This window comes from Notolepis coatsorum, assembly GCF_963971535.1.
Source record: "Notolepis coatsorum genome assembly, chromosome: 13".
Taxonomy (NCBI): Eukaryota; Metazoa; Chordata; class Actinopteri; order Aulopiformes; family Paralepididae; genus Notolepis; species Notolepis coatsorum.
This window is the reverse complement of record NC_140177.1, coordinates 8,505,404-8,523,284: the sequence shown is the minus strand read 5'-3', so window position 1 is coordinate 8,523,284 and position 17,881 is coordinate 8,505,404. Positions and strand designations below refer to the sequence as shown.

Genomic DNA, 17,881 nt, shown 5'->3' with positions numbered 1-17,881 from the left:
CATTCATTCATGCGTTTTCTTCTGCGCAACCAGCTCCCCCTTGAACAGTACTTGTATATTTGTAAATCTGATATGTCATAAATGTATAGATGTAGCAGTACTGTCTATCTGTATGTCATGTATGTCATATATGTTATGATGAATTGAAAATGGGGGACCCTGATGTAAACAAGACGAAAGTCTTTCTCTGGTCTGCATCCGCTTAACACATTGTGTGTATTGAGCCGTACTGTATTGTACCCATTCTGCAATCTGTTAATAAAGTTTTCAATCAATCAATTCTCCCACAAGCCTCGCGACAGCAGCGCGTCACAGCAGCAGCTCTCTGGTTGAAAGCAGCAGCACGACAACAAGCAGCATCATCAATCATGTCGACCGAGAAGAAAACCGTGGATTTGGGATTATTAGAGGAGGACGACGATTTTGAAGAGTTTCCAGCCGAGGGTAAATTATATGAATGTCAAATTACTTTTGTATTTAATGATTATTTCGAGTCGACGGGCTATTATTACACGACGCTAGGCCCAACAAACAGTGACTCAGCTAGCTAGCTGTTAGCTCCTAGCTAGCGTCAGTTAGCCTGCAGAGCTAGCAGCAGCAGCAGAGCAGACGGGTCTTTGACAGCCGTTAGTTAGCCTTCTGTCAAACGTATCCTACAACATTAACCTAACTAGCTAGAAAGCAAGCTAACTAACTTTAATAATGTATTTGTCCCACACCATTTCCCAAATCGTATTGTCTCACAGGAAACGTTGTCTTTTTGCACCCAAGTGTTATTAACGTTATAGCGTTATGCAAATGACATGTCGTCAGCTTGTGACTGCAACTTGTTCCTGTTTGCGGACGACTCAGCCCTGCTGGTCTCTGACAAGAACAAGTTACAGGTTGAAAAAACCCTCAGCTCGGAACTAGGCAGAATCTGCATATGGCTCGCTGATAACAAACTATCATTACACATGGGCAAAACAGAGTCCATTCTCTTCGGTTCAAATAACAAACTCAGCAAGACCGACGGCTTCTCAGTTACAGTGGGTGACAATATTGTCACAAGGAAAGATGAAATTACCTACCTGGGTTCCATCCTAGAGGCTAATCTCTCCTGTGACAAAATGGCATCCAATGTAATAAAAAAAGTCAACCAACGAACTCGATTCTTGTACCGGATCTCCTCTCTGGTAAACAAGAACACCCTGAAGACTCTGGCAGGAGCACTCATTCAGGGGTACTACGACTATGCTTGCACCTCATGGTACCAAAGCACCTCAAAGGCGCTAAAAACAAAATTACAAACATCTCAAAACAAACTGGCACCTCACCCCTGCCCACTTTGACAACCTAGGATGGCTTAGAGTAGACGACAGAGTACAACAACTTGCAATGGGCCTGGTCTACAAGATACACTACACGACCAAGGTACCCATGTACATGTCAAAATACTTCCCAAAGGTCAGTGAATACCACGATCACAACACCAGAGGGAGCTCCACAAATCATGTTAAACCCAGATTCGGCTCAAATAAGGGACTAAACACGTTTCGCAATTATGCCACATCAATGTGGAACGCCCTACCCAAAGCTGTAAAGGAATGTGGATCACTACCCACTTTCAAAACCTCTCTCAAGGGACACCTACGGGAGACTGCAATTCAACACTGGCCCCTGTAAATATCCTAACCCAACCCCCTCCAATGTACAGTCATTTACCTAGTATGGTTTTGTCAATAGTTCAATGTACAATTGTGTTTGTTTGTACAGTGTCTCCTCCCCCCCCCCCCTCAATGTACAGTGTTACTTGTTTATACAGTGTGCCCCCCGCCCCCCCCCCCCCCCCCAACCACCTCCAATGTAAATTACCCAGTATGGTTGTCAATATCCCAATGTACCCAACCCCCCCCACCCAACCTCCTCCAATGTACAGTTTCTACGTCAAATGTATATACTCCCTTTTCTTGACTCCTTCTGTATCACAAAAAGTACTGTATTTGCAAATCTGGTATGTCATAAATGTATAGATGTAGCAGTACTGACTATCTGTATGTCATGTATGTCATATATGTCTATATGAATTGAAAATGGGGGACCCTGATGGAAACAAGACAAACGTCTTTCTCAGGTCTGCATCCCCTTAACAATTGTATGTATTGAGCCGTACTGTATTGTACTTGTACCCATTCTGCAATCTGTTAAATAAAGTTTTCATTCATTCATTCATTCAAGCTGCATGTCTTGACTTTAGCCCCTTTCGTGACTTTCGGTTTGCAAGCCTGGGGCTTTTGTGACCGCAGTCACTTATTTATACGGGTCGATCAGCCAGGAAAACAACAACCAAGCGTGATCGCGGGGCTCGGTGGGTCAAAAATATATCAGATCTGAATTTCAAAGATACCCAGCGTACAATATGGGTTTAACACAGCTCCTCCCCACCGCATGTATATATTCCCTCCCCGCCGTATGTATATTTCTCTCCCACCCACCCACCCCCTCCTAATGTACAGTCCCCTCCCCATCATATGTATATACTCTGTCAGGATCTAGGGGTAACAGTACTGTATATTGGAATACCGTTTATGTCACAAATGTATCAGTACTAAATACCTGTATGTCCCTATGCCATAAATGTCATGTATGTTGTGTATGTCATAAATGTCTATATGAATTGAAAATGGGGGACCCTGATGGAAACAAGACAAACGTCTTTCTCAGGTCTGCATCCCCTTAACAATTGTATGTATTGAGCCGTACTGTATTGTACCCATTCTGCAATCTGTTAAATAAAGTTTTCATTCATTCATTCACGATGGGTTCTGGAAGCTCGGAGTTGCTCATAAACATTTTAAATCATTTTTATAAAACGAGTGTACTCACAGAGCGAACCTTGGCAAAATGGCTGGTGCGTCCGGTAATCACTGCGCTCCCTATCGGTCCCTGTTGGTCATTACCTATAGGCATGCATTAAAGCATTCCGTCTCCAGACGGATTTCCGTCAATTTGATTGGGGAGATCCGTCCATTTGATTCGCAGTCTGACGGAAGTATTTGCATGATTTGTAGATGCATACAGATTGAAACAAAATTGAGCCAATCAGAGGCGCCAAATATGGAAAAGGGCTTTTTTTTCCTATCGCGCCAAGCAGTCATCATCACTCAGCGACTCGAGAGACAGGTCGCCTTTTTTGCAGCCTCACGCGTCAACTGCTTGTTTACCAACGTCACAGCCACCACGCTGCTTGCACTCGCTGCTATATACCGATTAGCTAACGTTAGCTTAATAGCGTCTGTTAAATGGAAGGAGTAAGCCGGCCACTAAAAAGAGAACCCACCGCGGGGTTCTCAGATGAAAAGGATCAGCGGGACCACCTAACAAAAAGTTTCGAGAGGAGAGGACGTTTGAAGAGACTGGCTAGGCAGCGCTACTGGGGGCTGTAGTGGTGAGTTAACTTGTTCCGTGTGCCGCAACGATGTCAAAAAGAAAAACAGAAACAACACGTTTGTCATTGTCGTGTTACTTCACAGTACAATATGTGAGTCCCCTGCTGTGGTTGTGAGTATACGTTTATTAGCTTAACTCCGTAGCAACATCACACAGGTGTATCTGTAGACAGTCTCCTCCCCACCGTATATATTCTCTCTGTCAGGATCTATGGGTAACATTACTGTATATTTGCATATCGTATATGTCACAAATGTAACAGTACTATATACCTGTAGTATGTCCCTATGCCATAAATGTCATGATGTCAATGTCATGCATGTCATAAATGTCACTGAATTGAAAATGGGGGACCCTGATGATGTAAACAAGACAAACGTCTTTCTCTGGTCTGCATCCCCTTAACAATTGTGTGTATTGAGCCATACTGTATTGTACCCATTCTGCAATCGGTTAAATATTGATTGATTGTTATAACGGATTGCAGAATGGGTACAATACAGTACAGCTCAATACACACAATTGTCAAGGGGTTGCAGACCAGAGAAAGACTTTCCTCTTTACATCAGGGTCCCCCATTTTCAATTCATCATAACATATATGACATACATGACATACAGATAGATAATACTGCTACATCTATACATTTATGACGTACCAGATTTACACAGTATTGTTTGTGATACAATAAGAGTAATAAGAGTCTAAAAAAGAGAGCATATACATTTGACGAAGAAACTGTACATTGGAGGAGGTTGGGTGGAGGGGGGGGGGGGACTGTACATTGGAGGTGGTTGGGGAGGGAAGGGTTGGGTAGGCGGGGTGGGGGGGTAACTGTACATTGGATTTTATCGACGAAACCGAAACAAGTAGGCTCCCTTAAAACGCCAACGCTATTAAAAAGAAATACAGTGGAGGTTAAAATAAGAATATGACTTGGCCTGAAAAAAATTTCAGTCAGGAGATTTTTTTTTGCTTTAATCCCTGCCTATAGGCCATTACAGGGTAGAATCTGCTGAGCGTTGTTGTAATGACCAACAGGGACCGATAGGGAGCGCAGTGATTACCGTACGCACCAGCCATTTTGCCAAGGTTCGCTCTGTGAGTACACTTGTTTTATAAAAATGATTTAAAATGTTTATGAGCAACTCCGAGCTTCCAGAACCCATCGTGAAGCTGTGTTAAACCCATATTGTACGCTGGGTATCTTTGAAATTCAGATCTGATATATTTTTGACCCACCCGAGCCCCGCGATCACGCTTGGTTGTTGTTTTCCTGGATGATCGCCCCGTATAAATAAGTGACTGCGGTCACAAAAGCCCCAGGCTTGCAAACCGAAAGTCACGAAAGGGGCTAGTCTTGACTGGAACCCTATTGATTGATTGATTGAATTGATTGAAAACTTTATTAACAGATTGCAGAATGGGTACAATACAGTACAGCTCAATACACACAATTGTTAAGGGGATGCAGACCAGAGAAAGATGTTTGTCTTGTTTACATCAGGGTCCCCCATTTTCAATTCATAATGACATTTATGGCATACAGATAGACAGTACTGCTACATCTATACATTTATGACATACCAGATTTACAAATACAGTACTGTTTGTGATACAAAAAGAGTCTAAAAAAGAGAGTATACACACATTCCCCCGTTGTGTTCATTAGTTTACCCGAGGAGGTATGGTTTTGGTCAGCTAGTTGATTTCAGTATTGTTGTTGTTGTGTTTGTCTCCAGATTGGACCGGGCTGGACGAGGACGAGGATGCCCACGTGTGGGAAGATAACTGGGACGATGACAACGTGGAGGACGACTTCTCCAATCAGCTCAGGTACTGTTTGATTTAGCAGACCAGTCGTTATTTGCCGAATGTCTTCCCCCCCACTCTGTCTCCCATTCCTCCTCTATCTCTATCTACTGGACTGCCCAGTAGAAATAAAGCGATAAAACGCCAAAGAATAAATCTTTAAAAAAAAAACACGTCAGTTCATCCCTCTTATTACTAAAGTCATTCATTATGAAATGAACAGACATGAATAATATACTATGCTGTAGGGCTGACCTTCGATTTTTTTTTGGAATTCTAAGCTTCGGGGCCGAGATTCGATTTTAATTCGAAGCTTTGAAATAAATAAAAAAAAAAATATATATATATATTTTTTAATGTTGTGAGAACTTGTACAGCACTTTGTTCAACTTTGTCAGTGCTGTAAAGTTTAAACCTTTTTAAATCTTAGACAAACGAAACACTTTGCTTTCATGAAATATTGTAAGCCGTCATTTGAGGCTTTATAAAAGCAGCACAATGAACACAAATCTGTCAGTGCCGAGTCCGACCTCATCTTAAATAACAAACAGCATTGCTTGTTGTAGTTAACAAAGAGAGGCAGAGTTGATTTAGCTTCTTTTCTTTTAATAATCGAATTTTATTTTCATACGAATCCCATGCCCATCGAACGAAGCTTCGAAGTATTTAAGACAGCCCTACTATGCTGTATCTTGGTGATGCTGAGTTGGGGAAAGTATATAATGTGCCGACATGCACAGAACGGCTTGCATCCCGGTGTGTTTTAAACAGTATGTATTGCATCCTGGTGTGTTTTAAACAGTGTGTATTGCATCCCGGTGTGTTTTAAACAGTGTGTATTGCATCCCGGTGTGTTTTAAACAGTGTGTATTGCATCCCGGTGTGTTTTAAACAGTGTGTATTGCATCCCGGTGTGTTTTAAACAGTATGTATTGCATCCCGGTGTGTTTTAAACAGTATGTATTGCATCCCGGTGTGTTTTAAACAGTGTGTATTGCCAAAAGAAATGCCTGCTGTGCAGACCGAGGTCTTGTTTGGCGGCTTGAGATTAAAGGCGTCCTGTGTAGGGATGGGAATTGATAGGATTTTATCGATACGATTCCATTATCGATTCTGCTTATCGATTCGATTCTTTATCGATTCCCTTATCGATACCTGATCAATTTATAATTTAAATAAATAAATTGGAAATGCAACAGAACTACATTTAGTCATTTAGCTGACGCTTTTATCCAAAGCGACTTACAAGTTCTGTACGACAAGCCATCAGGAAGGGCACAACTCTATCAGCTGAGCAACAATGTTCATCAAAGTGTTGAGTGCTACAGTGTAGGTTAGTTTATTAGGACAAGTGCATGACAGTACGGTTAGTTAGGGTTAGATATTTTTTTTTTATTCAGATAATGGTTGAAGAAGTGCGTCTTTAGTCGACGGCGAAAGATTGGACGTGATTCGGCTGTCCTAACTGTGGTGGGTAGTTCATTCCACCATTGTGGGGCAAGGACTGAGAATAGGCGACTTCTCTTTGATGACCCTCCCGGAGCTCGGATAGGAGTAGGTCTGAGGCGGCCAGAAGATGCAGAGCGTCGGGGTCTAAGCTGGTTAGAATAACAACATGCAACTTGACATTTCTGATTGTCATTTATTGTTGAGCCCCCATGTCAGAAAAATACAAAAACTGTAAAAAATAAAACATTAACTATAGCCTACACTTAAATAAAATAATGTATTTGAGATTCTCTTAAAATGTATTTATTTTTTTATTCTTAAACGAATTTAATCTATTGAATAACAGGTTGTTATTCCTCTGACTTCTGTCTCTCACTCACACTCTCTCTCACACACACACACACACACACACACACACACACACACACACACACACACACACACACAGAGAGAGAGAGCTCCCTCCCCGGGCCCCTGTCCTTTAAAGTATTGGCTTGTGTTGCTACACGGACACATTTGTATGTTGCACCACTCTTCCTGGCTTACAGACTTGTAAACAAGCACTCACGTCTCTCATTATATGTGAACTAAAGAGTACAAGGTTTACACAACAGCCCCCACCTGCTGTTTTATTGTATTTGTACCTGTACTATCCGCTGTCAGCTGTTTATCTCTCTTTGTGAGCTTGATTAAGTAGCGTTAGCTCACGTTAGCTCCGCGGCTAATTTTAGCTCACCCTGATCTAAATCAATGACTAGGTTCTAAAGAATTCAAGTAGTTTTCACTGCACATAGAAGTAGCCAAACAGCGGGAGCATTTCGGGAGCATATTACCAAAACCCAGGCAATTTCGAGCCCTTAAAGTGGAAATGAAGCAGTGCGATAAATACATATTCATAGCATCACATTAGTATTTAGATAAGCCACAGAAGAAGTCACGTTATAAAAATAAGCAGTTTCTAAGAAAAAACGATTTGTTGTGTACATTTCTGAAGCATTTAGCATTATGGGCGCGGCCATTTTGTTGCTGACGTCATACCGTTGGTTGGGTGTATACACTCTGGTTAGCTGCCTATAGTGAATGGGTCAGTCAGTAAATAAAATGTTGCCTACAAAACAACGGGACCGCGGTGGTTCTGTTTGTATTGCTCCTGGCTGTTCAAACTAATTTTACCATGTGAGAGAGAGGAAAGTTGGTTAATTTCCACAAACTACCAGTGAAAAAAACAGTGTTGTTGACATGTTGGCTCGGGCTGGCTGCACTCAGGCGGCGCGACCAGCCTGTTGGACAGGGAAGGAGGATCTGCAGAGAACACTTCATTGCCTCGGATTATGTTGTTGGGGTGGGATGTTTGTCCAGAAGACCACTAATCAGCTGAAGCCGGACGCGGTTCCCTCGGTCTTCGACAGACAGACCGGCGTTAGCTCTCGGGAGCGATCGCTAGCTAGTTGGCACCAGCCGGGGCCCGGCGTTAGCTCTCGCTAGCTAGTTAGCGTTAGCAACCGGAGCGTCGCGGAGCATTCAGCCTGCTGGCTACCTAGACCCACTTCAACCAGCGTCGCGGAGCATTCAGCCTGCTGGCTACACAGCTTGTCGGTGTGCTGGAGCCTGGAGCCAGCTACCGTTAGCTTGCAGAGGCTCCAGCACACCGACAAGCTGTGTAGCCAGCAGGCTGAATGCTCCGCGACGCTCCGGTTGCTAACGCTAACTAGCTAGCGAGAGCTAACGCCGGGCCCCGGCTGGTGCCAACTAGCTAGCGATCGCTCCCGAGAGCTAACGCCGGTCTGTCTGTCAAAGACCGAGGGAACCGCGTCCGGCTTCAGCTGATTAGTGGTCTTCTGGACAAACATCCCACCCCAACAACATAATCCGAGGCAATGAAGTGTTCTCTGCAGATCCTCCTTCCCTGTCCAACAGGCTGGTCGCGCCGCCTGAGTGCAGCCAGCCCGAGCCAACATGTCAACAACACTGTTTTTTTCACTGGTAGTTTGTGGAAATTAACCAACTTTCCTCTCTCTCACATGGTAAAATTAGTTTGAACAGCCAGGAGCAATACAAACAGAACCACCGCGGTCCCGTTGTTTTGTAGGCAACATTTTATTTGCTGACTGACCCATTCACTATAGGCAGCTAACCAGAGTGTATACACCCAACCCACGGCATGACGTCAGCCATGACGTCAGCAACAAAATGGCGGCGCCCATGTTGAAAACAGGGATATTATATTATATTTTTCAGACAAATAAGATAGATTTCACATTTGATTATAGAACCCTGTCTTACACAAGGTACACAACAAACTAGGATCACATTGCTCACTGCTTCATCTCCACTTTAAGGAATCAAATAGAGTCTGCCATGGCTACATGCTAACGTAACGTTATTGCGCAACTGTAGGCAGCGATAACAGGGCTGTACGCTAAGCTTTTTCACTAGGGGCACACTTGCCCCTAAATGAGAAATTTAGGGGCAAAAAATATTTTTTAGGGGCAAATTTTTAAATAACAATTTTACCATTATTTATATCGATTGTTTTTATATAATTTTTTTTTAATAAAATATATATATTATATAATCATACTTGTAGTTGTATTATCTGCGAGACATCGCCACCACGCAACAAGTCTAAATGCTCGCTATATGCAACCAGCTCCACTGTCTGTGTGTACTGAGTAGCCTCCAGCTACGGCCAGGATTCTCCGGAGCTGCAGCTGGGCCCTATACTGTAGCCTCCAGCTACGGCCAGGATTCTCCGGCGCTGCAGCTGCTCCCTATTGACTATATTCAGCGTGCCCTCAGCTCGAATACGCATCGACTCAGTGTTATAAGACATTGATATCAGGACGGAGCTATCTGAACTATTTAGTTTAAAACCTGTTCCACCCCAGGTGAAATCTGCATAAAATGTATACCTATGGTAAATGGAATATTGCTCCACTTCTACAAGGGCTATTTGCATATTCTTGGTATCTAGGAACATCTATGGACCTCAATGAATGTATTCTCAGTGTCAGAAATATTGTGTCTATTACTAGGCTTGCTTAAATTCTGATGAAACAAAGGAAAATATGAATTATGATTTTTCTTTTCATCTTTGACAGTGAATAAAACCATGATAATAATGACCAAACTTAAAAAACTGCCACTGAGCTAATTCAGTACCCTCTTGAGATCATGTGTACAAAAGATCTAAGGAAATTAATAAAGGGAAGATGATAAAATTGAAGGTTTTGTATATACAGTACTGAATTCTCCCATCCGGACCAATGCAATTTGAAATATTATTATAGAATATAGAATATATGCTTATACATTACCTTATTATAGCCAATTCGCACATTTATATATATATACATATAGTATCTTTCAAATGGCCGAGTTCAATTTGGATATAGTATCACCAGGCATGTATAATAACATATACAGATATTTAATGTAATCGACTGTACTTTTTTATTTCTCCCACAGTGTAATCATTTTGTAACTAATTTCAGATCTAATTATTCCTACATGATTACAATAGTGTGGAGAAACTGACTGCGTTTCAATATTTGTCAAAAACGTTACCTTTTGTAGCTTATTATCGCGAATCATAACAATTATTGATATGATTCATTCAGAATGCCTAACTTTGAACGACCATAGCGGACCATGGGAAGTGTAGTTTTGAGAAATTCCGACGCTGGCAGATAGCTGGCGATGCGCTCTTCAAAATGGCCGCAAAAAAACTACAATTCCCATGGTTCAACATTTCCATTTACGCTTCAGCGTCAAAAACGCGAGTGAAAAATAAAAACTTAAAATGATATAAACTCACTTTTAACCTATTGCTAAACTATTGCCAACCTAACGTTTTACATTCTACATGTATTTGTGACATAGTAGTGATAATAATACTTGAAAACGTTTGATTTTAAAAACGTTAAATTATTGCAGCACTCATAAAAATACTAATATATGATAATAATGTCAAAAAGGGGTCGGTACCGTGGCCGTGGGGTGGAACAGGTTAATGGGACGTTTCGTTTTGAACAGTAAGCTAACGCAAGCTATCATGCACTACTAGACTTACTGGAGCATTTGTTGATAGCTATCAGTAGCTAGCCGGCTGGCAGGCTCACCGAGGTCCCAGTGTTTACAACAGCCACGGGTGCGAGAGGGCTGGAGGAGAAGCAGATGCCACATCTCTCTCCGTGTGTCTGAGTTCAGTTCAGTTCGGCTCACTATAGGAGGTCGAACAACGCGTCGAAAATATGAAGCAATACTAACTTTACTTTTCTTCATAGCTAAATCAGAGTCAGCCAGTCTATCAGAGTGAGTGCTCAGTCGATTGTTCCCGCTGATCATACCTGCTGAGTGCTCACTGCTCAGCTCGCGTGAGTGACGTCATCGCGTCATCACACGCCTTGGATAATTTAGGAGTGAAATGCGAATCCAAGGCTTGAAAGCACTACTCGCAAGCTCGCCCCCAGATAATATTTACCAATCGCAACGGCCAATTAAAGGGGCAATTCGCGACGATATCATCGCAGCGTACAGCCCTGGATAAGGGAATCGAAAGTCACAGGAGCCACACGGTTCCAGGCATCGGCCAATTAGGAACCGGTTCCCAACGGATTCCCATCCCTAGTCCTGTGGAGGTCTGGGTTCAGGTCTGGGTTCAGAACCGATTCAGGGATGGGTGGGGGGGGGGGGGGGGGGGGGGTCTGAATTCATATACAATCACATTTATTTTGGATTTATTATAATGGGTCTTTGTCGGTTCAAGCTTATTCAAATTTTACGTTTGGGATGATGGGTTCCCTCAGACAAAGGGAACCAACAGTTGTGATTGGAGGATCAAGAGGGCGGGGCTTGAGATGGGTCAAGCTGAAATATATAGAGACAAGATGAAGAGATAAATCCCGGAGCTATGGAACTAAAACTAAACCGCTCACATGATTTTTACTGCTAAAACTAAACCGCTCACATGATTTTTACTGTTCTGATGCAGAGCTGTAAGCCCTCCATTTAAATACAACTTAATTTGGATGCAGCTCAAAACTAAAATTCTATGAGCCCACAAATATATTGGGAACAGTACAATGTAAATTCAGATTTTTCCTTCCAGTAATCTTTCAGGGAACCTGTGGTAGAATGGGCATAGGCAGTATATTGTGGGGTTCTCAGAATAATAATCGTATAACTAGTGGTCGAGACCCGACCCCTATGGGGTTTTTTTATTTGACAATGCTGATACCAATATTTAGAGAGCAGGGCAGCCAATAGAATGATTTATAAATGTTTTGCATTTGATAGAATACCACAGTTAACGAGACGCAGAATGAATAAGAAATGAGACGCAGAATGTGTTGGATCTTAAGTTCACTGATGGCTATATTAGCTAGCTTAGCTGACTGATACCAGCTAGGTTTGCACTGGCTAATATTTGCCTAAATAAACATGGAACTTGCTTAAATTTAACCTGACAAAATACTTTTGGATGTAAAATATTGCAGTCTTTCTTTCCCCCTTCAAAATATCGGTGAACTTTGGAGTCATAATTAGCCCCTTTCCCGGTAAGCTAGTATAAAGTGAACTGATTCCATATGATCTCTAGTTTCATATACCAGCGTTTCCTCGCTAGAATTTGACCTGCGAGACCCCGCCAGAGATGCTAATGTCGGCTGGCCAATAACAATATTTTAAAAACCGACTATCAGTTCGATATACGTATAACCCCTTTTGAATATTTCTATATTCCAAAATGCAATACATCTCGTGTCTGCATGTTTATTCTTTTTACACCTGCGTGTGAAGTGAACTAGACTCAAGGTCATTGCTTTGTTTTCAATCTGACAATTCCTTGATTTTGGAAACACTGTGCTAGTGAAAGTCCTGTTCAACCTCCCTTTCTGCATTTTGAGCCTGTGCTTCATGGCCTCTCCTAGCCCCTTTCGTGACTGTGATGCACCGAGGGAATCCACAGTCACTTCCTGGCCCATTGCAAACCAACCTATGTTGACCATGAAGGACTGGTTCTGGCCGAACCGTTCGTTATACAAGTATCACAGAGACATTCCAAAGGTACTCACAGTTGCACGAGGGTTTCGGACAAAAATACGTGATGGTTTAAAAGCTCGGCGTTGCTAATAAACATTTTAAATATTTTTTATAAACTGGTCAACACTGCATTATTTCCGGCGTTGGGTGCATGATGCGCATGCGCTGTGATCACAGGCGCACCAGGCAGCCAAATACAGAAATTAAGCCGTTTTGAACAGTGTCGACCAGTTTATAAAAAATATTTAAAATGTTTATTAGCAACGCAGAGCTTTCAAACCATCGCGTTTTTTTGTCCGAAACCCTCGTGCAACTGTGAGTACCTTTGGAATGTCTCTGTGATACTTGTATAACGAACGGTTCGGCCAGAACCAGTCCTTCATGGTAGGTTGGTTTGCAATGGGCCAGGAAGTGACTGTGGATTCACTCGGTGCGTCACAGTCACGAAAGGGGCGGGGCCTCTCCATAGATACGGCCGCTGCTGCTGCTGTCGGTCACTGGTCACCAGAGCCTCCTAGTCTTACCCCCAACTTTCAAACCGGCACCGTCTGCATTTCTTCCAAAATGCCAAAGAGGGGTATTAAAGAAAACCCCAAACTGACTGTTCAGTGACACTCGAATCCCTCATTCAGCAGCATTTTCCATTGTCGCAGTAGAACGGCCTTCCTGAGGCGCGCGGCGCTTTATCGGGCATCAGGATGATCAGCCTCTGTTTTCACGCTCACTGTTTACACTCACACTTATTGAATAATCAATAACTGATGGATGAGTAGCCGCTGCTGTTTTCTCCATCGGAGCGACGCGCGCTCCGGGCCATTACCCACCTATTGTTTTATTCAGACCCATTATGATCGCCGTGCCGCTAATATTAAGTCGCTCCTGGAGAGATATCATTCATTACTCTGAAAGGCCAACGTGCTGCAAATCATCCAATCCATAAACACATGCATTACGCTGCAATGTATATTGTTTCACTCCGGTCTCCTTTAATGGTTCTCCTCAATCAATAGCGGAGGGTCCTCTCTCTCTCTCTCTCTCTCTCTCTCTCTCTCTCTCTCACGCCTCAGCCGCCGCACGACTGTAATCATCTCCGCTGACTTGGCTCTCTCTCGTTTTCTCTCCTCTTCCCCGCAGAGCGGAGCTCGAGAAGCACGGCTACAAGATGGAGACGTCGTAGCAGCGCTCTGCCCCCCCCGGCCCCCCCGCCCGCAGCCGCTGGATAACGGGACGCTTCACGTTTAGAATACCATCGGCTACCTTCTTCACGCACGGAGATCCCGGACGATGCTGATATTACGTTGTTGTTTTTCTTTTGTAAGAAAATGTGGAGTAAAGTGTTTGAAGAAAACAGGCCGTTGTTTTGAGTGTTTCTTTGTTGTCGGGACCCACTGCGCCGGTTTCACGCGTCTGTCTTGTTAATGTGGGGCGAGATGTTTGGAGGTTGGTTTTGTTCTCGGCGGTCATTGGAAAACAAACGTTAACTTAACACTAATGCTAAATGGAAGGTAGTCGACTAGTCTCTCTCTCTCCCTCCCCCCTCTCTATCTCCCTCCCCCCTCTCTCTCCCTCCCCCCTCTCTGTCTCTCCCCCCCCTCTCTCTGGGTCTCCATCTCTCTGTCTCCCCTCTCTCTCTATCTCCCTCCCCCCTCTCTCTCTCTCTCTCTCTCCCTCCCCCCTCTCTATCTCCCTCCCCCCTCTCTCTCCCTCCCCCCTCTCTGTCTCTCCCCCCCCTCTCTCTGGGTCTCCATCTCTCTGTCTCCCCTCTCTCTCTATCTCCCTCCCCCCCCCTCTCTCCCTCCCCCCCCTCTCTCTCTCCCTCCCCCCTCTCTCTCTGTCTCCCTCCCCCCTCTCTGTCTCCCCCCCTCTCTCTCTCTCTCTCCCTCCCCCCTCTCTCTCTCCCTCCCCCCTCTCTCTCCCTCCCCCCCTCTCTCCCCCCCCCCTCTCTCCGCTCGTGTTCTCTTCCTCTATGCTGATGAACTCATCACGTAGCGTCTTCCTGGTATCGATCGCACGCTTCGATTTACATTTTGGTAAATTGCCAGAGAACCAAATCATTCTTTCATTGTTCCACCCGCTGGACTCCTTTCAGACCAGATTAAAGAGAAAACAAACTGATCCTTATTAATGGACGAAAACAATTTAATATTGTACGTGTAGTTTTAGCACATGTGCGTCTGATGGGTTGAGTCTGGCTGAAATGGCCGTTTAAAATTCGGTTATTTTTTTCCCCGTTGCGACCATTGATGTGCTCTGACTTCACAGCCAGCGCGCCACTTAACCTGCCTTTTTAATGGACGGATAATTATCGCCCTGTGACTCACTCCACATTATTTTAAACCACATTTTAGCATATTATTACGTAAGTGTCAAGTGCTGCATCAATACGGTTTCTTTTATTTTTCAATGTGATATCCCTGGCTTCTGAACGGCCGCTGGCCACACACCTTCTGGACCGCCCTGCTCCTAGTGAACCTGGGGGGGGGGGGGGGGGGTAGTGCACACGTGGGGGGATGAAAGTAATGGGAGAGATGTGCAAAAGTGGTGTGTGTGGGAGGCTCACACAGAGTGTGTGTATATAGATGTGTGTGGTGCTGCACACCCAGCCAGTTCCTCTGCCGTTACAACCCTCCCCTCCACCCCCAGAGCACCACAGCGCCGGCTTGAGTCCCTGAAGGAGAGATTATCCACTGCCGTGTTTGTCGGAGGCCAGGAGCGGGTGTCAGCATTAGGCCGGCCTGCCTGCCCTGCCCGGGCCTGCCCCTATACCGGGCCCTCTTCCTCTCCGCACAGCGGGGGGGGGGGGGGGGGCTGCACCGAACCGGAGCCAAGCCACGCAAACCCCCCAACCCCCCCCCCAGCGAAATGATTTATCTGTGTTTGGTGAACTGGCAGTCCCAGGGTCCTAATGAGGTGAACTGGATGCCAGTAAGACCCTCCAGAGCTATACTTTCACCCAGGAAGCAGCGTCCATCCTGCCCTGCCTGCTGTCCACGTTTGCCTCTAGGAAATTAGTATCTTCCTTTATGCCGCTCATTCCACCAAGAGCTGGTTGCTCGGTTCATATTTATTTAGTGCCTTTTAGTATATTAGTATCCTATGTAAAGTAAATATTTTTGATTTGCTCATTTTGCACTTAACCCTTTCACTGCTGCACTACCAAAACGGTTAACCCTTTCACTGCCACACGACAGCCTGTTGTGATAGTAAAGGGTTAACCTTCTGTCGTGTGGCAGTGAACGGGTTAAAAGGGAACAAATTACAGAAAATGGGTTTTGCCTAGTTTTGGATTTGGTGCAGACATATTTAGGTGCTGAGGGGAAAATGACAAACCTTTTGGGCACGTTTTGAAGTTTTCAGATTAACAAGCTGTATAGAATTAATGCTTGTGATGTCACAGGGAGGACACAAGCAGTGAATTAACTTTTAATTAATCAATTAGTTGTGCTTTCTGCTGCTGGGAACACTGCCTACATACTGCCTAGTTTGTTAAAGGTCTTTAGCCAGGCAGGCAGGGAAGGAAATTATTCATGTGAAATCTGTTGTTTTCTACACCCCCACGGACAAACATTCACACACAATATGAGGGAGAATGAGGCGCTACAATTACATTTAAAACAAACATGTTCCACTATTCAAGGAGTGCCCTTTAACCCTTTCACTACCACACTACAGACGGTTAACCTTTCACTACCACACTACAGACGGTTAACCTTTCACTACCACACTACAGACGGTTAACCTTTCACTACCACACTACAGACGGTTAACCTTTCACTACCACACTACAGACGGTTAACCTTTCACTACCACACTACAGACGGTTAACCTTTCACTACCACACTACAGACGGTTAACCTTTCACTACCACACTACAGACGGTTAACCTTTCACTACCACACTACAGAAGGGTAACTGACACAAGAGGATTATGGCAGGGACTGAAGACAATAACTGACTATAAAGTCAGCGCCCCATCAATGGGGAGCGACGACGCCTCCCTCGCGGACAAGCTCAACACCTTCTACGCTCGGTTTGGTGTAGACAGTGGCGCTGCCGGCTCTCCGGCTAGTGACGTCACTGGCGCGCCGGCTGTTGTGGAGGGGGGGGGGCAACCGCGAGGGGGGGGGGACGCTCTCTCGTTGTCGGAACACAGTGTGAGAAGAGCATTTATGCAGGTGAACACCAGGAAGGCTGCTGGCCCAGATGGCATAACAGGACGTATACTCAAGACCTGTGCCAACCAGCTGGCCCCTGTGTTCACCGCCATATTTAATCAATCACTGGCGGAGTCAGTGGTCCCTGCCTGCTTCAAGAGGTCTACCATCATCCCTGTGCCGAAGAAACCCTCCCCAGCATGTCCAAATGACTACAGACCGGTGGCACTCACCTCTGTGGTCATGAAATGTTTCGAGAGGCTGGTCAAGGACCACATTTGTGCCTCCCTCCCCAGTGATATGGACCCTATGCAATTTGCATACAGGACAAACAGGTCCACCGACGACGCGGTCTCCCAGGTACTGCACAGCACCCTCTCGCACCTTGACCGTCAGAAGGGGGGCTATGTGAGACTGTTGTTCATTGACTACAGCTCAGCGTTCAACACCATAGTCCCCACCAGACTGGTGGACAAGCTGATCGAGCTAGGTCTGAGCTCCGCCCTGAGCGCCTGGGTACTGGACTTTCTGAGCGAAAGACCCCAGGCGGTCAGGGTGGGGGGTCAGACCTCCAACACCATCACCCTGAGCATCGGGTCCCCCCAGGGCTGTGTTCTGAGCCCCCTGCTGTACTCACTCTACACACACGACTGTGTGGCCAAGTTCAGCTCCAACTCCATAGTGAAGTTCGCAGATGACACGGTGGTGGTGGGGCTGATCTCGGACAACGACGAGAAGGCCTACCGGGAGGAGGTTGAGGTACTGGAACGCTGGTGCCAGGACAACAGCCTGCTCCTGAACATTGGCAAAACCAAGGAACTGATCGTGGATTATAGGAGAGGACAGCAGGAGACACACACACCACTGATGATAAACGGGGCTACCGTGGACAGGGTGAGCAGCTTCAAGTACCTGGGGGTCCACATCTCAGAGGACCTGACATGGTCAACACACATAGGCACAGTAGTAAAGAAGGCGAAACAGCGTCTCTACCA

At 45.0% G+C, this 17,881-nt stretch overlaps 1 protein-coding gene across 1 annotated transcript; it reads left to right on the top strand.

The window, feature by feature from the left end:
* The first annotated feature begins 316 nt into the window (after window positions 1–316).
* On the top strand, window positions 317–14,083 carry sem1 (SEM1 26S proteasome subunit). The gene is made up of 3 exons (XM_084326957.1): window positions 317–444; window positions 5,172–5,265; window positions 13,867–14,083. Exons 1-3 carry the CDS (start codon window positions 369–371, stop codon window positions 13,907–13,909), a joined length of 213 nt encoding a protein of 70 aa, XP_084183083.1. The 5' UTR covers window positions 317–368; the 3' UTR covers window positions 13,910–14,083.
* Window positions 14,084–17,881: the final 3,798 nt, after the last annotated feature.